The sequence below is a fragment of the Physeter macrocephalus genome, chromosome 12, assembly GCF_002837175.3.
Source record: "Physeter macrocephalus isolate SW-GA chromosome 12, ASM283717v5, whole genome shotgun sequence".
NCBI classification, from domain to species: Eukaryota; Metazoa; Chordata; class Mammalia; order Artiodactyla; family Physeteridae; genus Physeter; species Physeter macrocephalus.
Genome location: NC_041225.1, coordinates 11,481,812 through 11,508,225, shown reverse-complemented (window position 1 = coordinate 11,508,225; position 26,414 = coordinate 11,481,812). Strand labels below are relative to the sequence as shown.

The 26,414-nt window shown below is 47.4% G+C and overlaps 1 protein-coding gene, 1 long non-coding RNA gene and 1 other non-coding gene across 4 annotated transcripts in view; 2 read left to right on the top strand and 1 right to left on the bottom strand.

Moving 5' to 3' along the window:
* Positions 1-1,726: 1,726 nt before the first annotated feature.
* The window catches only part of SMYD1 (SET and MYND domain containing 1), a 33,389-nt gene continuing 8,701 nt past the window's right edge, over positions 1,727-26,414 (bottom strand). The window contains exons 2-10 of one of the 2 annotated variants that reach the window (XM_007102540.4): positions 25,705-25,881; positions 23,189-23,402; positions 20,204-20,334; positions 17,801-17,839; positions 14,681-14,870; positions 7,587-7,679; positions 5,481-5,644; positions 4,137-4,305; positions 1,727-2,911 (exon numbers count right to left, since the gene is read on the bottom strand). In XM_007102540.4, the coding sequence (XP_007102602.2) occupies positions 2,753-2,911; positions 4,137-4,305; positions 5,481-5,644; positions 7,587-7,679; positions 14,681-14,870; positions 17,801-17,839; positions 20,204-20,334; positions 23,189-23,402; positions 25,705-25,881 (1,336 nt within the window). In that variant the 3' untranslated portion in view covers positions 1,727-2,752. The remainder of the gene's footprint in view (positions 2,912-4,136; positions 4,306-5,480; positions 5,645-7,586; positions 7,680-14,680; positions 14,871-17,800; positions 17,840-20,203; positions 20,335-23,188; positions 23,403-25,704; positions 25,882-26,414) is intronic. The other variant, XM_024129958.2, reaches the window with a different exon arrangement.
* LOC114487320 (uncharacterized) lies at positions 12,144-17,791 on the top strand. The gene is made up of 4 exons (XR_003682317.2): positions 12,144-12,399; positions 13,716-14,143; positions 15,885-16,329; positions 17,654-17,791. It is a non-coding gene; the product is annotated as an uncharacterized lncRNA (long non-coding RNA).
* TRNAE-CUC (transfer RNA glutamic acid (anticodon CUC)) lies at positions 20,604-20,676 on the top strand. The gene has a single exon. It is a non-coding gene; the product is annotated as a tRNA-Glu (tRNA).

Below are 26,414 nucleotides of genomic sequence, written 5' to 3'. Positions count from 1 at the left end.
AAGCAGGAGATGAGGTTCTGCTGAAAGCAGAGGACTCGCTCGAGGACAGGAGTGAAGACCTGAAATAACCACTGGGCAAAGGGAGAGCCAATGAGAAAAGCACACAGGGAGCACGCCTGGGCTGCACCCCAGGGCCAGCCGAGGTTGGAGAGGAGGCCGTGGAGGCGCCTGAGCTGAGAGGTGCCATTTTCCTGGCTGCGCTCAGACCTCCAGGTGCAACAGAGGAAAAACAAGACAGCGGGCTTCCCTGGTGGCGCAGTGGTTGCCAGTCCGCCTGCCGATGCAGGGGACGCGGGTTCGTGCCCCGGTCCGGGAAGATCCCACATGGCGCGGAGCGGCTGGGCCCGTGAGCCGTGGCCGCTGAGCCTGCGTGTCCGGAGCCTGTGCTCCACAACGGGAGAGGCCACAGCAGTGAGAGGCCCGCATACCGCAAAAAAACAAAAAAAAAAACCAAGACAGCCGAATTCATCCAGGCCTGGACTCTGCCGAGTAGGAAGGGGGGACGGGCAAAAAGGAAAAGAGGCTGATGCCCTGGTTATCTGGAAGGATGTGAAGACAGGAGGAGGGTGACACGCTGGAGAAAATACGATGTCATCTAGTAATCAGGGGTGGAGGAAAAAGAGAAGTGAACAGATGGGAAGCAATGACCAGAGAGTTAGACATCAAAAATGAAGAAATTGGGAATTCCCTGGCGGTCCGGTGGTTAAGACTCCGCCCTTCCACTGCGCGGGGGCACAGGTTCGATCCCTGGTCGGGGAATTAGGATCCCGCATGCCACAGAGGGCGGCCAAAAAATGGAGAAATTATGGGTGATGACAGTGTCCAGGGTGCAACTAAGAGAGGGTTTTAATGGAGCAAATGGAAAGACACCTGGAATTGAGTAAATGAAGAATCTGTAAAACAAGTGGTTTAGATGGTTTGTGAAAGTGGACTTCGAAGACACCAAATTTGAGGAAGAGGGGATGGAAAAGAAGACCATGAATGTGGGGGAATGACCAGCGGCGTGGCAGGTGACAGTGACAAAGAAGGGAAGAGGTTTGGGGGAAGGTTTCATATGAGGATAGAAGAGGGACCATTTGAACTGGCACAGTCAGGTCCCTGGCAGAGGGCTGGTGCCATCCTTACATGAGCTTGGAAGAACTGTCAGTCTCCCTGTGAAAGTTCCGAACAAGCAGGTGTCCTCAATGAAGAGCCAAGTGCCAGGTACCCGTATTCTGCAAAGAGGTGGCACCTTTGCAGAGTTTTTGCACAAAGTTTTTGGCACATTGGCAGAGCTGTTGGTCAGGTCACAAGGGAAGCAGTGGATCATTTTGAGGACGAAAGGGTGGGGATGGAGGAACTGACACTTTAGGCACAGATGACAGATCTGGGGCCTGATGGAATCACCTGACCTCAAGATGTTAGCTAGAGCTCTGGGGTCAAGGGTGGGCCCAGAGAGTACAGAAGACTTGGTGACACTCTCAAACGGGGGGCTTTTGTCCGGGATCCCCCAAAACATTCGTGAGAAGTTTGGGATCCCAGAAGATAACAGGACAATGGGACAACTAGATTAGTTGATTCCCAAGACCCACACTCTTGGGTGGAAACCAGAGCAGCCTCCCAGGAGATGAGGGCAAGTTGGTCACTCTCCCAAAGAGGTCCTCACCTAGGTGTGCAGAGTCCAGACTAGACATTCCTTCTGGTAAGGAAAGCAGAGGACCCAGGGTACGGACAATGAAAAAAATCAAGCAAGGCAAGTCATAATGATTCATTACTAAAAAATAGAGATTTACTGGGGGCCAGTGATGAAGTCTAAGCTGGTAAAGACCACCCAGGCACATGTGACAAAATAAAAGACGCAAAGGCCAATTCCGCTGGACCCATGATCATCAGGTATGTGGGTTTCCAAGTTTCTCCCTCAACTTCACCCTGAAGAGACTTCTTCAATCCTAGGAGGCCAATGGCCAGAAAAATCTCAGCTATTATCCAAGTAGCCCCGCGTCACGGGAATCACAAGGCTTGGCAGGGAGGGTGTGGAAAGGAAACACTCCCTCTCTGTGTTCTAGAAGTAGTTTCAGAATAATGCTGGGAACCCAGACTTTAAACTGAGGCCTCAAGTGGTTTGGGCAAAGCCCTCCTTCTGCATACGTGCCCTTCTGAAGAAGTTTCAGTTCTCTGAGTAGGACCTAAAAGGCCCAAAGACAGCCTCTTCTTCATAACTCCACACTCACCCGAGGAAACTGAACATCACCCAACATCCCAGTCAGCAAACCCTGAATATTCCAGAGACACCTGCACAGATAGGTGAGCGGCCACCTGAGACTCCAGGTACCTGCCACCCTTAGCTCAGATGTCATCTCCTCCATGACACCCTCACCACTACACACACACACATACACATACACCAGACACACGCCCTCCACTGTACCCCCTCTCTCCATAGAGTTTACCATTGCATTTATTATCACACTGTGCTTTAATTGTTTACATTTTGCCTCTCCAGCTACATTTGGAGCTTCTTTATCCCTATAAATATTTACCCCAATAAATATTCGTAGGAGGAGTTGGACTGGTCTGGGATAGGGTTAAATTGAATTGAACAGAGTTGAAACGAACCGAAATGACACTGGGAAAAAAGAGTAGGACATTCCCGCAGCAACAGGGCTGAGCTTTATGCTGATTTCCTCATCAAGGGTCTCCCCAGAAACCCACCACCTCCAGAATGTCTCCCCAGTTCTCCAGCCACGGCGCCCCTCTCCCACCAGGCAGGTCCTCATTGCTTCTTGTGGAACAGAGCCGGCGCCGGCTCATTGCTGGGTTCAGCCATGACCTGCATGGGCTGGTTGTTCAGGGCGGCCTCGCGCATCTTGTGGTACATGAACTCGTTCTGGTGGAACATGCGCAGCTCCATCTCCGTCTGCATCCGCATGGCCTGTGGGACGCGGATACACCGAAAACAGTGATGACAAACTCCCAGGATGTGTTGGTTTCTGACCTACCGTGGCCCTTTTGGAAATGACAGACTATGGGGTAAGTGGCTCCCGGCCACTGAGATTCAACTGTACCTCCTCAGAGGACACACACACACACTCATACGCTGCGAGTCTAACGTCCTGGCAGTGGACTCCATTTGTTAGGAAGAGGAAGTCAGACCCCTGAGAGAGTAGCTTGAGGGAATGCTCTCAGCAGAGAATGTTTGTTCTTAGGAACCGCTAGGTGGGGACCTGGATTTGAACCCGGGTTCCTGAACTTAAGTCCCATCAACACTCTGGGACATCAGGCAAGTGACTTAACCCCTTCAGCCCTCAGTTTCCCCATACATGAAATGGGTGAGATTCCCTTGTGCTTTACAACGGCCGTAAGATTACAGCATGTGACACATAGAAAAACCCTCATTCTCCCATATGTTAATTCAAGAAATGTGTATCAAGGGCCAGGCTTCGTTGAGGGGCTGAGGTTAGAGCAGAGAATACAATGACAAACACTTGCATTTGACAAGCTTAATGTACTGACATACATTCTATGACACCAAAGTCTGTCCTCTTTCCCTGTACTACTACTGCCGGAGGACAGTCCTTCGAACCCTGTCACTTTCAAATAAATCAGCCCTCGAAGCACAAAGCCAACCAGCAGCTATGAAGAGCATGCCACTCACCAGACACTGTTCTGAGTGCTTTTCACACATCAATTCATTGAACCTTTGCCACAACCTTACCCTTGTTTCTCCATTTTTCTGATGAGAAGACTGAGGCCCACACACTCCATATTTGTAGCCACAAAGCTGGAAAGTGGTAAAACTGGAATTGGATCCCAGCAGTCTGATCCCAGCACCTGTGCTCCCTGACTCTACTCCACGTGGCACGTTTTCTAATGTACGTGTTACACACACATGCACACCGTTAGGTTTTCTCAGTCCAGGATTGGAGCATCCCAGCGTTCAAGCCTCAATTTTGCCATCCACTCGCTTTGTGACTAAGGACAGGTTACTCCCCTTCTCCGGGCCTCAGTTTTCTCATATGTAAAACAAGGGGAGTGGACTAAGCATTTCTGAATTCCCTTCCGGTCTAGCAGGCAATCTAGGGTCTTTCCAAACGCAGAGTCTAGCATTCAGCTTTCATCTTCAGAGAGCCCAGACCTGCCCCCAAGAAGCCACTTGCCTCTAAGTCCTTGGTGATGGGGTGGGAGGGTCCGTGTGTCACCAGGAGAATGGCGTAGGCTTTGCAGATCATGCTGTGCCCCACCTCAATGTTGCCGGCATGCCAGTTGGTCAGCCCTGCCCGCATGATGGCCATGCCCAGCTGGGCATTGTTGGGGTGATACAGCTTCCTGCAGGGGCAGAGCAAGTAATGATAACACATATTCCCAACCTACCTTTTATCTGCACAACATTTGACAACTTATAAAGTGACCTCACTGATTAAGTCCATATACTCTCCCACCAGCGCTGTGAGGCATTAACCATCAAGGGAGACTAAGGCACACGGAGATGCAGTGAGATGCGAAACACCCCACGCGGTGAGGCTGCAAGAGCTGAGACTCCGACCTAGGGTACTGAGCCAAGTCCTAATGGGGAAACGGGGTCAGGATTGTACTTGGAACTTGAGTACAAGGAGCCTTCAGAGGCTCCCCAGCCCTCTCCTTCGAAAGGGCTAGGAAGTTCAGGGGGAAAAAAAATAATAATTTGAATGTCCTTCTTGGGACAGAGTTGTATCTTCACCTCCTTGGCACTCTCTTAACAGGACTTCCTTTTCGCATGGTGTACAGTTTTCCCAGATTTTGTTTATGAGTGACATCCACTCAGAAAAATGCAACTTTCTTATGCCAACATATTCATTTGGCCAGAAATACAAATTCACATGCCAATGTGGACACATAAGATAAGGCAAGAGAGGACGTTAGCAGAGGGAAGGCAAAGGAGTTGCCTTTTACAATTTATAAGCAAGAATGGCTGACACCTCTTTTTTTTTTTTTTTTTTTTTTTGCACCTTGCTGTGCAGCATGTGGGATCTTAGTTCCCTGACCAGGGATCGAACCCATGTCCCCTGCAGTGGAAGCCAGGAGTCTCAACCACTGGACCACCAGCGAAGTTCCTCTTTTTTTTTTTTTTTTTTTTTTTTTTAAATAAAATCTAAAGCTGACAAGATTGCCTCTGTTGATTGTTAGGGGGGAAAAGCTTTTCTAAGCACTTAAGATCAAGCCAGATTCAGCCTTAAGGAAACCACAAGCGGAAGATGCCTCCCAAACGACAGACAAGCTGGAGGATTTGGGAAAGACCAGGGATGACAAATAGATTTCATCTCAGGTATCAAAACTGATTATTTGGACATTATTGCTCAGAACACCATGATAAAAAGACTCAGTTATAAAGAGGACAGTGATCCATTACTGATGCCTGCTGTGGGCGCAGGAGGGAGAGGTAGCAATATGTATGCCATCTCTTTGCCATCCCCGGAATAGACACATTTCCAGGAGACTACCTGAGACCCAGGATCGTCACCTACATGTAGCCATCCACCATCCTCCTGGCGTAGTGTGAGGCCTCCTCAAAGGCCTGCAGGTAGGAGAGGACCTCGGAAACGGTGCTCAGCATGCGCAGCAGGTAGATGTTGGTGTCAGCAAACACTGTCTCTTGCTTCTGCAGGCACTTCCGGCATAATTTCACAACCTAGGAGACACAGGCCCTGTCTGTTATCACTGCACCAGAGCACACGCTTAATTCACATATGGGAGCATCGCGATGGCACTGGACACTCGCTCTTCGAAGCCTGAGGAGATTGCCGGCAGAGAAGGGAAAGCACCAGTTTGTGATCTGAATAGCAAAATGGCCCTGCCGGGCTAAGATGTAGGGGTGGCAAGGGTCACAGTGGGAGACACAGCTGACATGGCCGAATGAGGAGTTATCATAGAAGTCAGTAGGGAGTTATGAAAGCCACGTTCATACATACATATGTACTTCTTCTCACAACAACGCAATTGTCATTCCCATGATTCTGCATCCTGGCTGTGCTTTGGAGTCATCCGGAGAGCTTTTTAAAATCCCGGTGTCTGAGTCCTACCCCAGACCAACTGAAACTGAACACCCGGGAGAGGGACCCTGGCATCCTTCACATCTACCCCTGGGTGGCCCTTATGCACAGTGAGGCTGGACAGTCGTGCCCTGCTCGAAGTATACAGGATGGATTGGCAGAGAGAGAGGCCAGGCGACCCATCAGGAGGAGGCCACATTGGTCCTGGTGAGGAAGAAGATGGGCCCGACCACAAGCGCCTTTATAGTCAGGCTTTTCCGACTGATTCATGTGTGGACATATCTTAGTTACACCCTACAAAGTCAGACGGTCTCTCGATTTGAGTGGTTCACAGTTCTCCTCTCCTTCCCTTGCCACTCTCACGGGAGAAATGTCACACAATTCTTTGCATTTCAGATGCGTGGAAACCAGTTTTCTCTGAGACTCTCCCAGAGGCCCATGAGGCAGCTGGGGAGGGGCGTGACAAACTGTGAACTGGCAAACAATCCATCCCGAAGGCAATCCTCGTAAGCCCACGGGCAGCGTCCAGCCCTACAGCCGACCCTACCAAGCTTGAGCAGAGAAGAGGACAAACGAAGAAGAGGACAGAGGAATGGAGTCAGAAGCTCCAGCTCCTACCTCGAGCCTCTGCCATAGATTTTCCATACTGTACAGCAACGCTGTGTTCATGGGACTCTCTCCCCGCAACCTGACAGAACTCCTGGGAGGCAAGGAGCATGTCGTGTGTTGGTCACCCCAGTAAGGGCTCAAAAAGGGGCAAAGAATGAGTGAGGAAAGGAGGCGAATGAAGATCAGAGAAAAGCAGACAGAAATGAACAGAAATTAATCTCCCACCTTGCCATGCATGCCCTAGTGCCATCCAAACCTAGCTACCAAATTGTTTAAAGAGCTTGGGGGAAAAGATACTGATTCACGGTCCCTGTGTTCTGTTGCAGACTAGACGAATCCCACCTTAGGGGGTGAGACACGGCAGTCTGTATTTCCAGCAAGCTGCCTGAGTGAATTCAGTGCAGGCACATGCTCTGCAGGTCAGTGGTGGCAGTGGGTCTCAACCTTAGGTGCTTGTTGAAATCACTTGGGAGCTTTAAAACTCTTGATGTCTGGGTCCCACTCCTAGAGATTCTGGAGGAATTGTCCTGAGCATCAAGATTTTTTCAATGATTCTAGTGTACAGCCAGTTGAGAACTCCTGGTGTTTCTAGAGCCAGGGTTGAATGCACAGTTAGTAGATCTGGAAACTGTAGCCAGGACACGAGAAAGCAAGACACCCACTGCCCATTTCCATTCCTCCATCCCCGATATCACAGACACCCCCAGCCCCAGGACATCTGTCAGGCTGCCTGTGCTCTCCTCAAATCCAGTTTCAGTGAGTTGAACAGTCACTGAGAACACACCCCTAAAAGGTGCTAAATGCTTAAGGGCAAGAAGAGTCACAGTCTCAGCCAAGGGACATCTTCCAGAAAAACAACCTGCTTGGTAGCCTCCCCGTCTTCACCCCTCCACCACCACCATTTCCCTCCTTTACTAGAGAATCTTTCTGCCCTCCTCCCCATCCCCACCCCCTATAAAAATGAATTCTTACCTCGTGGTACAAACCCTCAGAGCGAGCCTTGTCAATTTTTTCCAGCGTATCCTTGGAGAACTGTATCATCTCCTTCACCACCTCCTGGGAGGGCTGGGAAAGGGAGGGACATTCAGTTGGAGACCCCTTTGTGAGGCAACCCACTGCATCTTTGAACAGCTGCCACCTTTGACATTCACCATAGTACAAGATTAATGCCTTCTTCGTTGAATGCTTCAGTTCTGTAAATGCCGCTCAAGGTCCCTATAGCTCAGGACTTCCCTGGTGGTCCAGTGGTTGAGGACAGAGGCCGGGGACTTGACCAAAAAATATCATACTCCAGTTTGCCATTGGAGCTCATGAAAGAGGGCCCTGTGGCTATGGGCTGTCAACCCTTCCAAGTGTCTCTGCATCCAGTCCATATTTCCTTGTCTAGACCAAAAGGATATCATGAGAGAACTTGTCAGCTGCGAAATCTAGACCTACCAGGCTCCCTATGTTTACCTAAGCAGTCTAGTGATCTTGTAAAAAAAAAAAAAATGAGGTTTTGATATTTGTGGTACCATAATTAAGAAGCCAGTTCCCATGAAGGCACAATAATTTTGAAGAAAAAGTGCCAAATTTCTCAAAGACCAAAGGAAAAGTTTGCTTGCTATGTTTATCCATATCAGAAGCTCTTTTCTGGGGGGACTTCCCTGGCGGTTCAGTGGTTAAGACTCCTCATTTCCACTGCAGGGGGCACAGGTTCGATCCCTGGTCAGGGAAATAAGATCCCGCATACCACGTGGCAAAAAAAAAACAAAAAAACTCAACAGCAAAAAAAAAAAAAATACTAAAGAAAGAGAAGTTCTTTTCTGAAAAAAATTTTTTTTGCTTGGGCAAATCTAACTTTTTTCCAAAATAAAAATACCTTTATTATTTATTCTGACTGTAAAATTAACATATGCAAACTGTAAAAAATTAAAACATATGAAAAAGTGTGGAGAAAAAAGTAGAAATCCCCAGAACCCACACAAAGATGGACACAGCACGTTGAGGAGTATTTTCCAATGAGTATACAGAGGAAAAATATTTAAACTATTTAACAACTGGTACAGGAAAGGCACTGACCAATCAAAGGCATAGACACATCAGCAAAGAGTATGTCTATATGACAGTATCAGTGTGTTCTGGCTGAATTGCTGTCCTGCGTGTACACACATGCATGAGTGTGTATATGTTAATAGCATCAATCTTTTTCTAACTGGAATAATAACATATTTCTGTCTATTGCCTGTTTTTTTTCACTCAGTAGATTGTAGATATTTTCCCATATAAATATAAAAATACCTATATTGCCTTTTTAATAACTAGAGTTTTCCACCGCACAAAACTAGAATAATTTAATCAGTCCTCTGGTCATCCAATTTTTTCACCACAAAGAATCGGGATCAACAGCTGTGTTTATATTTGCTGCTCACATTATTTTGGGAGGTCACCGTCACTAAACTACCAAAAAGTAACAGGAGAATGGGCATCTGTTCCCTTAAAAATACAGCCCCCTAATACATGGAGATCAAGGGTCTTCCCTCAGGCTCCCAGCTGTCTTGAGCCAGTTCCACAGTGTCCATCTTGTAATAGGAGAACCCGAACCCAGGACAGCTTGCTTCAGGGTCAAGATCACTTAAGGAAGTGGGATTATATTTATTCTTCTCCCCACCTCGCCTACTTTGGCTTCCGCAGAGTTCTTGATTATCCCTAAAATTCTGACTACCTTCATTTCCATATCCTTCTGTATCTGGGCCTCCCTGCAATCAATTCTTCTGTATTTGTTTCTGTACTTGTCTCACAGCCTGACTCCAACATCTGATGCATCCATCAGTGCTCTGACTTCTGCTGGCAGGTCTCACCCTGACTTAACTTTCGCCTTGACCTTGGATTTGGCTGAGATTTCTGGCTTCTGGCTGCCTTCCTGCCTGATGACCCGAATGTTGGCTTCCCGCCTGAGGGCTACTCAGCACTCTGTTAGTTAGCAGACCATGTCTTGGTCCCAAGACCAGTCATTTCAGTGTGTGTCTGCTTTCCTTCGCCCGTTGGAATCAAGCACATTAGTGAGAGGAGTCCACATCTTGCCTGGTTGTGTGGAGTTCTGTGACTGGTGGTTCGGCGGTGTGTTACCCATCCATCAAACGTACATCTTTAGTTTCACCTATTGCCCAAGTGTTGGCTCATAAAATCACATCTAGTTTATGAGCACTAGTCTCCAATCTACTGTAAGTTCCATTGTCTTTAAAACTCAAAATTCTTAGTGAATCTTCTGGAGTAATGAATATCTTGCAGGGTAAATTCAGGGAATACCAAGCTGTTAGGTGTTAATAAAAGCCTTGCTCAATTTGATGTTGTAAGGAAGAGTGTTACTTTAAGTTCTGGAAGGGAATTAAAGTTTTTCAAGGAGGCAACTGCCAAGGTTCTCAAAACAACCTGGCTGAAAGGTTAACTGACACATGCAACATGTGATAAAGCTATTCTGAGAAGGGAAATGGGCTGCTCCACTTGGCTCCCTTTTCGGAGTAAAGGCAGGAAAACCTGATCTGCAGATAGGATGTGAGGAACCCCACAGAGAGACGCTCCCCTCTCCAGTAGCACCACAATTAATAGAAAACGGGGAGGAAGAGAAAGGAGCCAGAGGAGAAGGGGTAGAAGCCAGAGGAGGAACCAAAAGAGGAGGAGGGGAGGGAAAGAGGGACATCAGCTCCCCAACCTTGAAAAACTGGAACATTCCTATTGTGAAAACCATAGCTGAAGGCTGGAGAGAGAGAGAGAGCGAGAGAGAGAGAGAGAGAGAGAACCAAACAGCCTAAACAAGGAGGGTCCAAAGCTACAATCGGGGGAAATTGGTGTTATGTTCTCATTTAAAAAATATTTGGTTTTTATTTTTATCCAGGTCTATATGTGTATGTTTTTATTATATTTATTTAGTTATTTATAATATATACATAGGAGTCAGAAACAATTTTGATGCCAGTTTAAGGTTTGAAGATGAGTCACAAAGGCTGGTGTATAGAAAGGAGCTTATCAGGCTGGGATAAAGCATTATTTAAATAAAGAAAGAAAAGCAACTGTGATGGCATCATAGGTAGAAAAGCTTGAAGGAACTGTTAATAAGTTAGTCCAAGGCTCCACTTTACAGATGAGGAAACTAAGACCCACAAGGAAGAGACTTGCCCAAGCTCAGACATTCAGGGCCACAGCCAGAACTAGAACACAGGCCTCCTAATTCTCCAGTATTCTTTCCACTACAATATAATGGCTTTTTATTATGCCTTCAGATTCACTTGCTTTTAAAAAGTTATACTCAAATTTTTTTTCTGCTTACTTGTTTTGGTTGAGTCATTTTTATTTTGAGTTATTTCTTTATTTTAACAGAGAAACCCAACGTGATATAAAAATAATAGACAGCTTTTGCTTTGAATCCAGGTCGGTTCAAGCAGAAATCATCGATGTTTTTATATCAAGAGAGATGTCAGCTCTACTAATTCAGACTGAAAGACGTGGGCATACAGTCACCAGCTGGTAAGCGTATCTCAAGTGAAGAGACAGGAACTAACAGCCACACATCACCTATTTAACTATTGGAATTGCCAGGTAAATATTGAAAAATTTAGAGAAATGACTATACGGTTGTTTCACTTCATTTCTGAAGGGAGAAAAGAGGGTCTGGCCTCTTTAAAAAATTAGGTAGTGGTGGAAGCAAGTTATGAAAAAAATACTCAGGGCCAGGCACCAGGAGGGAAGGCTGGCTGGCTTGCTGATAAGACACATGTTAGCCTGCAGGTTCTGGAAGGTCAGGGTGAGGGTGGACACAGTAGCTTATTCTTTTCTGTAGCTCCTGTGGTACTGTGTTCAGTACGTGTCAATACACATTTCCTGGAAAACAGAACCTTTGATTCTGTGAAAATGGGGTTGTTCCTATAAGGAACACATTCCTGACTGTTTTGTATCCTGCCTGAGAGGGATGACTCAACTTCTCCACACTAGGCCTTGTTGATCCATTGGTTACAGATTTCTCCTCCTACTTCTGTCTGTTTAGAGACTGACTCTGCTTGCACACCCATGTGGGGTGAGTGAATCTGTGTGAGTGCATGTGTCCCTTTTAATTTAAATAATTTAATAAGTTTAATTTTAATTTTCATAAACGGTAGCAATATACAGTGTTATGGGTTGAATTTCATCCCCCCAAAATTAAATTCCTATGTTGCAGTCTTAACCCCCAGTACCCCAGAATCTGACCTTATTTAGCAATAGGGTCATTGCAGATGTAATTTGTTAAGATGAGGTCATACTCAAGTAGGGTGGGCCCTTAATCCAACAGTACTGGTGTTCTTAAAAAAACAATGCCAGGTGAAGAGAAAGAGACACATGAGGAGAAGACCATGTGAAAAGGCCCAGGGTCAGCTACAAGCCAAAGAAAGAGGCCTAGAACAGATCCTTCTTTCACAGCCCTCAAAAGGAACCAGCCCTGCCAAGACCTTGATTTCAGATTCTAGCCTCCAGAACTGAGAAACAATACATTTCTATTGTAAGCCACCTAGTTTGGGGTACTGTGTTATGGCAGCCCTAGGAAACAAATTCATATGTCAATGTTCAGCCCCTTAACTCTTTTCCCTTAAGAAATAGAGCTCAACTATTTAAAATTACCAAGACATGGAAACAACCTAAATGTCCACCGACAGATGAATGGATAAAGAAGATGTGGTACATATATACAATGGAATATTACTCGGCCATAAAAAAGAATGAAATAATGCGATCTGCAGCTACATGGATGGACCTAGAGATTATCACACTAAGCAAAGTAAGTCAGAAAGAGAAAGACAAATACCATATGATACCACTTATATGTGGAATCTAAAATGTGACACAAATGAACTTATCTATGAAACAGAAACAGACTCACAGACATAGAGTAGAGACTTGTGGTTGCCAAGGGGGAGGGGGAGGGGGGCGGGAAGTATTGGGAGTTTGAGACTAGCAGATGCAAATTATTACATGTAGAATGATAAACAACAAGGTCCTACTGTATAGCACAGGGAAATATATTCAATATCCTGTAATAAATCATCATGGAAAAGAATACGAAGAAGAATATATATATGTATGTATAACTGAGTCACTTTGCTGTACACCAGAAACTAATACAACTAACACTGTAAATCAACTATACTTCAATTTTTAAAAATAATAAATAAAAAAAAAGAAATAGAGCTCATTCCATGTCTGTACACAAAGATCTACCTCATTAGTTTATTTTCTTAACTTAAATATTTCCCTATTGGTGGTTATTTAGCTTTTTTCCAATATTTTGTTGTTCCCAGCAATGCCATAATGTACTATCTCTTTACACATATATTCCTGTGCACCTATGCAAGTATATCTGCAGGGTAAATTCTTAGAGTTGCTTGGCCAAAGGGTAAAAAATATTATATATTATGAGTAAAAATAAGTTAGTGGCAAAAGAAGCCTCGAATAGCCAGAAAATGAAAGAGAGGTGAATCAAGTTGGGGAACAGAGTCACCTGGACAGTAGCACTGACACCACTGGGTAATGAAGTCATTGAGAGGGGTCCCACCATCTGAACCTAGAAGTCAGTTTTGCTTGTAGCCTTTGCTCTAACCAGAGACAAGTTTCTGCCCACACTTAGGATGCAGAAGTTAAGTTAATTCAGAAGTATATTTGTATCTTAAATGCTCTGGTGAACTGTGAATTATATAGAAGTGCTGGGTTAGCCTCTCCGAGGAGAATGGCTCCCGGTTAAAAACCTGTGTGTGATTTTTCAGACCTGACCATAGGCAATTCCAAAGGCTCTCCCTGGCAGGCCTCACAGGTGGGGGGAAAGTTGCCCTCCCCACAAGGGATTTGGTGCAGGGCCAGAGCACCGCAGTCTGTGAAGGGGGATGCAGCCAAGGACTCAGGTCCCCCTGGCGGGTCAAGCTCTTTGCATATTTGCAAAGAGTATATTTGCATAAGTATATTTGCAAAGAGTATAAGTATATTTGCATAAGTATATTTGCATAAGCATATTTGCATAAGTATAAGAGTATATTTGCATATTTGCCTAAGTCTCTCTCTCTCTCTCTCTCTCTTTTTTTTTTTTTTTAAATTGAAGTATAGTTGATTATCTGAAGTCTTGAGGTCTTCTTCAGGAGCCTCTACGAAGGCCTGCTTATTGTGAAGGGGGCGCTGGGTGAGATTCGAAGACACTTTTCCCCCACTCTGACTCTGTACCCAGTATTTTTCCACTCCTAACCCTTCCCCCACCTTCCTCCCCAAAAGAGGGTCCATAAAACTGCTGGAGCCTTTTGTTCTGGGTCCCTCAGCAGGGAGCCGACCCTCACATCTATGCGGATCCATCTGACTCTCCACCTGTGTGCCTTCCCATGGAGGGAAATGGAGCAGGGGGAGTCAGCACCCGCTCCAGTCTCAGCCTCCTGCTTTACCATCATAGGAAGTGACGAAAGACTTGCTGCTTTAAGCGGCTACTTTGACACCTGGCAGCCTAGCTCTCTCCCAACTCAGCAGAGCCCCTGACATCCCCCTTGGTAAGACTTCCAGTGCTCAGTGGTCTCACCACCACTTAGGCAACAGTTACTCAGGAATTAAGCATATTAAGCAATCCAAACATTGCCCAATCTCCCCATTGCCCATTTCCATGGGACTAGGAATATCTTTGTGATAACCCGACAACAACAAATCTCTTTGCCCATCTGGTCTCTCTATATGGAAATCTCAGCATCACTTAACCTGCAAAGGGGCAAGAAGAGGAACTTAAATTTACTGAGTGTCTACACTCTATGCCACTCCTTTTACATAGATCATCTTGCTTAATCCTCATAACAACCCCTTGTAGTGGGTGCCATCATTCCTGTTTTACAAATGAGAAAACAGAGTAACTTCCCCAAACTCAAACACCTGGCAAGCAGTGGTACCAGGACGCTAGCTGGGACCCATCTGCGTGCTCTGTCCACCACCCACTCTGTCCACCAGGGCAGTGGTGCCTTGGTTAGCTGTGGAATCTGCCCTTGCCCGGCCCTTGGGGAAGATGCCCAGGAGCACCCCAGTAGTGGGGCTGCCTGTACCTTCGGGTCGTCTTTCACACCCAAGAAGAGCTCGTCCTTCAGCCCTCTCTGGCAGTGCTCACACGTGCAGTCAAAGTAGTACTGCCTCTTCAGCTGCTTCTTGCGTTCTTCGCTGACGTTAAGGAAGTCGATATAGGACACGGTCAGCTCCTCTCCTTCTGAGATCTTGCCCAGGGCCCGGAGTTCAATTCTGGAGCAGGGTAAAGGAGAAGAGTCCATCAAATCCGGGGTGGGAGGTATGATCCTCAAGGTTTCAAGAAGTTGAGTCTCAAAGACAACAACCTCCACTAACACTGAGAAAACTCCATTCCCCTCCCAAAGGGGGAGATGTGATGTAAAGGACAATTTTCTGGATAGTTCTGCTCTACTCATTATAACAATCAAATCTGCTCCATTCAGCTAATTGCTCTGGAATCAGCTCAGATAGACTCCCAGTAGAGGTCTGGGCTCCATCATAAAAGCATACAAAGTTTCCACGCCTGCAATTCTCCCAGTGCATTTAGCTACTGACTGTCTGTAACAAAGGAATGGAGAAATAATAAGGCAAAAACTCCAAACAAGAGAAGACTTGAGAGTCATTTCTGGTTAGTTTGGAGACTGCTTCTCTCAGAAACACGCACATTCAGTTACCCAGAAGCTTGGCCCGTTCTGTGTCTAATTATAAGCCCCCTCTTACCTTAACCTTTGGTCCAATGGTTCAGACCTAATTTATGTGAGGAGACTTATGCCTGGAGATCTCTGAGGCAAATAAAGGCTAGCTCTTTATTAGCCCACTGCATTGTTCACTTTTGTGTTTATTGGGGGACATGGCTTTGGGGTTGAAGGTGGTTAGCGAGAGCAGATGACATTGCAACCCCCTTCCAGCCTAGACCTGACCCTCCAATTACCTACAGCACTACACACCTCACCATGTAATAGATACAGAATGTACTGAATACAAAATCCACTGCACAACTGACACCCAGCTAAGCCAAACTGGCTGAGACCAGCCTGTGGGCCTCTCAGCCATGCATCTTCCACCCAGGAGGCCAGAAACTACAGAAAGAGTGGTGAGCCTGGATCCTAAGCTATGCTCCTGTATCCCCCCAACATCAGGGGGCCTCCCTGCCCAGAGGGAACCCATCACCCAGAGAGTGAGGGGCAGGATGCAGAGGGCTGGGAAAGCATCTACAGAGAAGTCCATGGTCATTTCCTTTACCTCCAGAGGCTGATTCAGATGCCACGTGAAAGGCAGGAGAAGATTCCAGCACCAGAGAAAGGTCCCAGTCAGAGGGAGCCCCTTCTACCTGCTCGGAGGTGAGAGCCAAGCGAGGAACAGCAGTGACTTGCATGTCCAGGCCCCTGAGGTGACCACTTAAGGTTAAAGAACCTTTTCTCAAAGTGGGGTACACTGCCATGCCCAATATATGTGATACTATAGATAAAAACAACTATACAGAGCCTGGCAAAATCCGAGTGACTGTTCATCTTTTATTCCTTCTTTCCTTTATTCTCCACCCCAATTTTTGGCTGTTACTGCAGGGATAAAAGGCAAGAAGGAGAGGAAGGCAAGATGATCCTTCTCGCAGCTCTGCTTAGAATCCTAATGTGTCCCAGCTACAGGGGCCTGACCTTCTCATTTCACATATGAGGATGCTGACACCAGAGAGGTGAACTGCCCCCAAGGTCCCACAGCACTTTGGCGCCAGGGTCAAGATTAGAACTCAAGAGCTTAACCACATCATACTGGCCTTGCCTGATTGTCCCCAGTCTGCCTTCCGGGTCTTCAATGCACAGGAAATGGGATGCACCAATACCCTTGAGATTAGGACTCCACTGATGTCCTAGATTGTTGCATAGGAGCAACTCCTGGGCCACTGTTGAATGTGAACTCTGGTATTGGTCCTGGTGGGATAAGTAAGCAATTCTGCTCCCACTAGTAGCCCTTTCACAGAGGCAGCTCACTATATTGACACATCCTCATTCAACAGTGAATCAGTGGCCAGTTGAGTTGGCCAGCAGCTTTGCATCGCACCAAGGTTAATCCAGTTCTTACAGGGTCTCAGAGTATCTCAAATTATTTCAATGATATTAGAGAGTTTTCAAAACCAAGTTAATGTAAAGTCACTTAGGTATAAGAAATGCACATTGATATGCCCCATTTTACCTAACTTGGAACTGGGAACCAGGGGAGGAATAGTGACCACCATTCTGTTTTGGATCCCAGACCTCTTCCATCTCTAATGCTCTGCAGTTCTACAGTTCAGCCGATTGAGCCACAAGTAGGCAACTTAAGTATTTCTTGTAGAGGTCAGGAGCAGAGTCCAGGGCCACAGAGACTTAGAATTAGGAAGGTCCCTAGACATGCTCTCATCTTGACCTTTGCTCTACAAATGCAGAACCAAACACCCAGGAGATGATGTGAGTCATCTAAAGTCCCTTGCAATACACATAAACACAGACTCAGATGCACCGACCACTCCTACCCCTGCCCCCGCAAAGCCCAAACTTCCACACAGCATTTTGTTGTTAATCCAAAGATCATTTCAAGTACTTTCAAGCCCACCTTGAGAAAAAGGCCCACTGGGGCTGTGGAGTGGTCATTAAGAAAAGTCCAAAGTAAAATCTAACCTAAACCACTAATTCATAGGTGGCCAGAAGCAATAAAGAGAATACTATGAATAAATATTTATCAAAAACATCACAGTTATGGGTACCATTTTCAGAACCCGTCTGAGTGAGAAGTTGGAGGTTATAAACAAACACAGAGTCCTTTAGTAGGTCAGTAATCTCAACAGTCCTCATTTCATGATAAGCAGGGTTTAAAGGGACAGTGTGGGTTTTTGCTAAGATGATGTGGACTGGAAAGGACCTTCATGCTTTGAGGTTGGAGGAGAGAGAGAAATGAGGAGTAAAAGAGAAGGAAGCATAGGCACAGCAGGTAGTGGGTGGGTGAGGAACAAAATGATTAATATAAATGCATTAAACACGCAGCATTCGGCAAAGACAAGATTCTGGGGGGCAGAAGGGCATGACGGACAGACAGCAGCCAAGGAGTCTCATGAAGGGGCAGCCCCAGCAAACCAGGCAAGTGAGGGAGATGGGTCAGCGCGGCAGGGATGTTTCCAAAGACTGACCCACCTCATCTGGGTGTGAAACATGGATTTCACTGCCTCATGACTGAAAAACAAAACAGACACCCAAATGGAAATCATTACCATTGGCTTATCCCGTATGGCCAGCAAGGGTGCACAGCACTCCAGGTTATGCCATCAAAGCTTTGGTCAGCACAACCATCTCTAGCCCAGCCCCTCCTTGCTGGGCTCCCTTGACAAGATGCAGCCTGCTATAGTGGAAAGTGCACTGGATTTGGAATGAGAAGTTCTGGGTTCAAAGGGACTCAGCCCTGGACAAGTGACTTCACTTCCCTGGGCCTCAGTAGTCTCATCTGTAACCTGGTCGTGAGACCGTCATGAGACAACGCATTTAAAAGTAGAGTGCTACAGTATTTTTCAATGGCAGGGCAAAAAAAAGTATGTGAACCATTCACGAAAGATGCTCCAGGTTGCCCAGTCTTGTTTGAGCGCCAAATCATGGGCAAATTGGGCTCGGAGTACCCCTTCAGAGCCTTGGGGTTTTCTGAGTGGTACACCAGTAAGGGCTTCAACTCAGAGTCTCCATCTGTGTTGCCACCAAGAAGCAGCATCAAGCGATCTTTGGATGATTCAAACCCTGGCTCAGCTTTCTCTTCTACTGAAATAAACCTTCCTTCAGGCATTCTTTTCCAAAAAAATAAAATAAAAGTAGAGTGCTAAGAAAACACGTGGGAGGCTATTATTATCCCACTAACAAGCATCTTGGACAAATAAGGGTGGCCTCTTCGAATGTCTCTTTTGGGAACAGTTTGAACTGTGTCTGGAGACCCATCACACAGGTAGTATGCAGAAATTACTGGGGTTAGAACTGGGCTCCCAACACCACGTCCAGTGTTCCTTCCACTATGGCAGGCAGCTAGACAGTGACTGCAGTCACCTCTTGCGCAACATCCAAGAAGCTCGGATACAATGTGGCTGCTCGAAATTAGCGGATGCATGGAAGCCAGAGCGAGCACTGGTGATGATCTGAAGAAAGGGCTCCCAGGTCCTTGTGGCTGCTACATGTAGTGACAAGAAGAGCTCTGGGTCACCACCAGTTAGGGGAGTGGTGTCCAGAAAGACCAGCCCCACATGTGAATTTGATCTTCTCTGCCAACCAGGGTAACTCCAGACACCAGCTCCTCTGGGGAGGATTCCATGAGGTCCAGGCCAGTGACCCCAAGAGGCTTACAGAGGGAAATACAAATGCTGGGGAAAGATAATCGTCTGGGTCCAAAATGAACTGTCCTGTCTTGAGTGACTTTCTCAAGTGCTTAAAAGCCTACTGTCATGTACGCCCTTGCTTCCAGAAATAGGAAGGAAAAGGGAAATCAGAGCCCTCACTCTATTGGAGCTTAAGCTTGATTCTTGGCTGAGAACCAGAAACCATTATCTTTGGGGGGAAACCTGCTCATTGTTGATGGCTTAGAGTCAACTTGCACCTGTCATAAGAGCAAAAGAAATATTGTTTAGGCCTCATTCCCCCAAAGCCCCCCAGCCTGAGCCATGGACAACGAGGGGCTCATCCTGTTTGCTGACTCTTCTCCATTTGCGCCCCACCCCAAACTCCATTCTCTGCCCTTCTGTCCCCTGATCTGTGCCTTCAGAGGGGCAGGGCTGACCTCTGAGGGCTTCATCACCCAGGTTCCTTGGCCCTCTGGCTTCTGGTTGGGGTTTGGCCAATGGGAGGAGATCAGAAGATGGGAGGAGAAAGAGGTTGGGGTATTTAGTCTCTTGGCTCTCCCTCTGCCTCGCCACGGTTCTAGCAGTGGCTGGTTTCTCTACAGGTACAGCCAAGCTGTTGGCGTAGGGTGGGGTAGGGAGAAAGGGCCCCCTCCCATGGCTACAGCTCTCACCAGCTGCAAGAACAATACTTCCTCCACTGCCCCTCCAGGTCAAAAGGTGGTAATGGTTTCATTCTGTCACTAGACCCTGGACATTTCACCATTCTTTGTCAATTTCTTCGACTCTACCCACACTTCTGTCAATTGTCCTTTTACTAAATTCTCTTAGGGTAACCCCTGAGTGTGCCTTCTGATTTCTGCTGGGAACCTGACTGTTCTTGCCAAGCGCCTTCTCAGGTGATGATGTTCTGCGATGACCTGTAGATAGAAAATCTCAGGCTTCAAGTTCTAAATTATGTAGTAGTCAGAGATTTATCTAACATATCTAGGCACCTCAAGAAACATACAGAGACTCCAAAATTACTTATGTGGAATTCTTTGCCATCTTCCTCATTATGTTTCTCCTATTCACAATTATTCTAGAATAAAATGTCTATTCTCTGTCCATTTGAAATCCATGCTAGCTCAGGTTCAACAGGTTACTTTTGGTTTAAATCAAGTGTAGAGACAATACCATAAGGTCTCCCCATCCCCATCATACCAACCCAAGCTGAAGACATACTCACTTGCCGTTGTTAAATATGACCGTGCAGTTGGGCCAACAGTCATGGTTCACCAGGCCCAGGTTGGGGAAGATGCCCACACCCACTGCCTGCAGGCCTCTCTGGTCACTGAGCGTGAAACCATTGCAGTTAATCTACCCAGGGGAAAAGATGAGAGTCAGCTCACATAGACTTGGCGCAGAACACCCTCCAGCTGTTGAAAGTCTTTTAAAAAATAGAAAACCTGGTCTCATCCTGGAAATGCTTAGAGAGTCTGGAAACAAAACAGTCAGTCTCCTGTTCTCTGTGTGACTCCAAATGACCCTCAAGATTAGTACCGTGGGAGAGTCTCATATTTGCTAAAATGCACCACCACCTTGAAAGTTTTGGGTAGCTGTATTCTAAAAAGGCCCCAAATGGGAATTCCCTGGTGGTCCAGTGGTTAGGATGCGGTGCTCTCACTGCCGGGGCCCCAGGTTCAATCCCTGGTCAGGGAATTAAGGTCCCACAAGCCGTGTGGCACAGCCAAAAAATAAAATAAAACAAAAATAAAAAAATAAAAATAAAAAGGCCCAAGATGGAAATGTTGGTTCTGAGAAGTTTCTCCTTTTCCCTGTATCTGGGTCTCACGAGTCTTGCCCAGTGTCTATCTTGGTTTCTCTCTCTGTGCCCTTCTCTGCTTTGTGTGTGTGTGTCTCCCCTGCTACCTTTGACTACTCTCAACTCCTATAACTATTCATAAAATAAAATTAACATCTGTTTTTGATTATTTTGTGTCCGGTGGATACCTTGTACTCCCTGTCCACAATTTTAAAATCTGATGAGTGCAACATTTACCTCTGAATGCCAGGCAAATCAAATTGGTTACTGCTTATACAGCACCTGATTTCTTTCCTTTTCCTTAAAATAAGTTATTTTTTATAGAAATAGAGTCCAAATGTCTGCTCCCAGGGTATAAAAAAATATATTACCTAGGATACATTAATATCTGCACACAAATTTCTGCCAAATGTAAAAATCATATATATAAATACCTGCTATCCATAATATTTATAACAATATACATTTATAGAGATATACTGATCTGTATAGCACACAGCTATTTGTTATTGATACTGGAGGACAGTCACTTTCTCCATCAATCTCACTGGTCACTCAGCAAGTACATGAAGTTAAGCCCATCAGTACCACTAATAAGCTGTGTTACCTTGGGCAAATTTCTTTCCTCTCTGAGCTCTTATTTTCCCATCTGTAGGTTGAATAAGTTAGACTAGATGATCTCTATGGGTCCTTTCAGCTCTACACCTTGGTGATTACACCATCCTTGGCTGTAGTCCCCAGACCATCTTAGAGATACTCAAGATAGTCTATGACACCCATTCACACCAAGGCTGTGGAGCATAGAAACTCCACATGTGAGAGTAGAAACTCTGGCATCAGACAGACTGCTTCTAGGCCTTCCTTGCACACCAGCTCACTGTGTGACCTCTGGCAGTCCTGTAACCTCTCCGGCCCTAGGCTTTCTGTTCTATAAAATAGGAATGTTAAAACCACGGACTTCATCTTGTTTTGTAAAGACTGCATAAAATAGTATCTGGAAGGCTATGATGGTTAATCTTCTGTCAACTTGGCTGGGCTGTGGTGACCAGACATTTGGTTAAACATTATTCTGTATGTTTCTGTGAAGGTGTTTTTTGGATGGGATAAACATTTGAATTGGTAGACTCTGAGTAAAGCAGATTACCCTGCACAATGGAGGTGGGCCTCATACAATCAGTTGAAGGCCTTCATAGAACAGAGACTGACTGCCCCTGAGCAAGCAGGAATCCTGCCAGTGGACTGCCTTTGAACTTGAACCGCAATTCTTCTTTGGGTCTTCAGCCTGATGGCCTACCAGCAGCTCCCACAATCACAAGAGCCAGTTCATTAAAATAAATCTCCTTCCCTCTCTCTCTCTCTCTCTCTCTCTCCATATATATATATATATATATATATATATGCTATCCACAATATAATGCATAGAGTATAATATACTATATATATATATATACGCACATACATACACACACACAAAGTACATCCTTGTGGTTCTATTTCTCTGGAGAACTCTCGCTATTACAGAAGCACTGGCACATGGTGAGAGATGCTGAGTGTGATCATGCTACTGTTATCACAGTAACCCCTTCCTCGGCCCACTCACCAGCACCCCACAAGGGGCTGGGCCTGCCAGATGGGAGACATGCCCCCTTAGCCCACGGCCTGAGACTGTTGATCTCCTGGGCTCCCACCCCCTCCTCCCGGACCCTCATGGCTTCAAGAGGCCTGGATGGGTTGCTCAAGGCAGTGCCCTCCAGAAAGCCCCTACTCTCCTCTCCCTGGTTCCCCATGATCAGCACATCAGATGTGGGAAAAAGAAGAGTCTTACTTCCAACGTGACTGGTGGGCAAGAAGGGATAGGGACTGGCTCTTCGTTTTCAATGTGGAGAAGAGAAAATATAGGAAGTGCAGATGAACGAGAAGGTAAATCACCATCAAAATCTACCGCTCAGGGCTTCCCTGGTGGCGCAGTGGTTGAGAGTCCGCCTGCCCATGCAGGGGACGCGGGTTCGTGCCCCGGTCCGGGAAGATCCCACGTGCCGCGGAGCGGCTGGGCCCGTGAGCCGCGGCCGCTGAGCCTGCGCGTCCGGAGCCTGCGCCCCGCGACGGGAGAGGCCACGACAGTGAGAGGCCCGCATGGCGCAGGAAAAAAAAAAAAAAAAATCTACCTATCAGAGCTAATGAGTAGTTTACGCTTGGGGTGCTGACTTCAGCCATGGCAGGCATGACCTCAGGGTAAAGGAAGACCAGAAAGAGAACCGGGTGAAAGTTCGTCATGTGAGGTCTCCGTCCCCCCTCCAGCGCTTCTCTTGGCCTCCCCTTCCACTCTGACCTGGCAGCATCTGGAAGGTCCTTCGTCGGACAATCCCAGGCGCCACCCCAGCCCCAAGGCCACTTTGGGAGAAATCTTACCACGCCGAAGATCCGCGAGATGTACTGCATGCTGAACTGCTGGCTCTGGGGCGGCCAGTACAGCAGGAAAGTGTCCACGTCCCCGCGCAGCTCTTTCCGTGCCTCCTCCCCGAAGTGCTCCACGTGGTTCTGCAGGTCGTCCACGGAGACCAGGCAGCCCTCCGTGAGCCCGCTGCCCTCTCTCTCCACGCGCCACATGACGCGCGCCGCCAGCCTGCGCAGAGGGGCGGGCTTAGAGAGGCCTCGCTGCAGTCATTCGTTCAACAAGCGCTTGCTGAGCGTCTAAGGGCACGCCCGGCACAGCGTGGGGCCCAAGACACCGTTCTGAACTAGACGGATGGAATTTCTTGTAGCATGAAGCTTCTTAGAGTGGGGGAGACCTAAGCTGAAAAGATAATCTAAACTACTGTTAAGTGCTATGCCCCAAATCAAACAGGGTGACCTGATAGGGAGCGGCGGGGGAAGGGGAAACCAAGGTGACCGGGGGAGGCTTGACAAGGCACCCCCTGGCTGCCAGCGGCGTGAACAAGCGCCCGCCCTGGGCAGATGGCGAAAGAGCAGCGAGTACAAAGGCCCCGAACAGGGAAAGAGCTTGGCAGGATTAGAAACAGCAAGGTGCTGGAGCTAGGGAGCTGGGAGAGGAAAGCACATAAAGGGGAAGAGGTGGACGAGAAGCCGGCTCACGTGGGTCTGGGTAATCATGGAAGGGGTCTGGGGACACAGTTTGGTGCAGCAGCCTGGGTCTCTCCTGACTGTGCGGCTAAGATGAGCACTGGAGAAGGAGTCTGATGACTCCACTTCTTACTGTGTGACCCTGGGCAAGTCACTTGACCTCCCGGAACCTCTCCAGTGGCACATAAAGTGAGGATAATAGGTATCCCGTGCCGTGCTAACCTGCAGAGTGTTGGTTCACAAACTGGCCCCCACCCACAGAGGGGGCAGGAAGAGAGGCAGACTGCTCCAGATTGGCGGGTGGCAGTTTGAATCAGCAGGGGACTTACTTAGGAGGCTTGTCTTGGGCGGCCACGGATAAAAAGATCTTGGCCCCTGCCAGCCAAATCTTAGAGTTTATAAAGAGGCCTTCACTGGGTTCAGTCATACCTTCCAGATGATTTCAACACCACATTACTATCTCAATGCCACGTTCTTGGGCAGCTTCTGGGAGGCAGGGAAGGCAAGTGAGCAGATTCCAAGGACAGGGGAGGGGATGGAGAGCCTCTGATTACCTGGGTCCAGCTTGCAGTTCAACCGGAAGTCATGTCCTCTCAATGACCTCCTCCAACACAGAGGTGTTTAGGAGATAAAGCGAGGTAGTGGAGGTCCACATCATGTGTGAACTTATTCACATTCTTAATGATTAGAGAGAAGGCAGACAAGACAATCTAGGAGGGGAAACAGTATAAGCAAAGGCCCTGAGGCAGCCCCAAACGTGCATATGCAGGGAGCGGGGGCAAGGAAGGCCTGGTCTGGAAGGAGCAGAGGGCTCTGGAGGAGAAGGGGGGGTTAACATGGGGGGGGGGCCTAGAAAGCACAGAATTTTGTTTTTTGTTTTGGGGGGAGGTTTTTTGTTTTTTTTTTTACATCTTTGTTAGATTATAATTGCTTTACAATGTTGTGTTAGTGTCTGCTGTACAACAACGTGAATCAGCTATATGTATAAATGTATCTCCTCCCTCTTGGGCTTCCCTCCCACCCTCCCCATTCCACCCCTCTAGGTCGTCACAGAGCTGATCTCCCCGTGCTATACAGCGTAGAAAGTACAGAACTTCGAGTATGAGACAGAGGGCCTTACTTCACTCTGAGGGCAGAGAAGGCCCACTTGTTAACAGTTAGGCAGCCCATGCCCACAAGATAAAGCCTGTGACCAAGGGACACTTTGGTGACTCTCTGCCACTCATTAATTTTTTGACACAGGCAGATCAATTTTTAAAAATTAAACATTGGGGGGCTTCTCTGGTGGCTCAGTGGTTAAGAATCCGCCTGCGACTGCAGGGGACACAGGTGCGAGCCCTGGTCCGGGAAGATCCCACATGTTGCAGAGCAACTAAGCCCGTGCACCACAACTACTGAGCCTGCGCTCTAGAGCCCACGAGCCACAACTGCTGAAGCCCGTGAGCCTAGAGCCTGTTCTCCGCAATGAGAGAAGTCGCCGCAATGAGAAGCCCGCGCACCGCAGCCAAGAATAGCCCCCGCTCGCTGCAACTAGAGAAAGCCTGCACGCGGCAACAAAGACCCAACACGGCCAAAAATAAATAAATAAAATCTTTAAAAAAATTAAACACTGGGGAGCCGCACGGAACAAGTCTGCAACCAGCTCCACCCGTGGAGATCCCCTCACAGATGGGCTTCCCAGACCAAGGGAGAGCACGGAAGGAGTGACCATATCCTGTCTCTTTGGGACTCTTTCCTGATTTGCACTCATCCCAGCTTGCTTGGACCTGGGCATGCTGTCCCTGCCGCCATCCCCCGCCTGACATTTGGGAATCCCAGTCCCCACCCCGGGGCCCAGCTCTGACCTGATGTTCTCATTGGGCACCTTCCCGTATCTCTTGATGGCCGAACACTCGTTCTTGTGGTTCAGCCAAGCATCCTTCTGGCAGGTGCGGTCACAGTAATGGGCAAATTTGCACTGCCCGCAGCGATGGAGCTTCTCCTGCCTCTGGAAGCAGGTATGGCACACAACATTCACAAGGCTGGAAATGCAGGGAGGAAACCTGTGACTGGGGGACGCCACACTGGCTTTTGGGAGACTGGGGCGCGGGTACTGGCCGTCCTTGTCTTTCTAAGCTTCAGATTCTCATTTTTCAAAATGAGGGGCTTGGGTTTCCAAAGATCCCCTCTAGCTGTAGCTATGCTTTTGGCAGATATTTTTCAGTGAAACCAAGGTAGGGAACTTTGTTGTACTCTTCATATAAGCCCTTCAATTTAATTCAGCAAGAGGTCGTAGATTTACAACCTTTATGCGTTAGCCACCGGGGAATACCACAAGTTGCTGGATGAACGCTTGAACTTGGGATCACCATGCAGCATGAGCCCCAGTATAATGGGTGGGGGGGAGCCCAGGGTATTCCTGGATCACAACGGAGGAGATCCTGGAGGAACCAAGGACGTCTTCTAAGCCAAGGGAGTAGGTGGAAATCCCTCACAGCCCTCTTGCCAAAAGTCACATGTCATTGGCACCGTGGCCCGGGAGAGGGCATACTGTGTGACATATTCTTCTCATTGT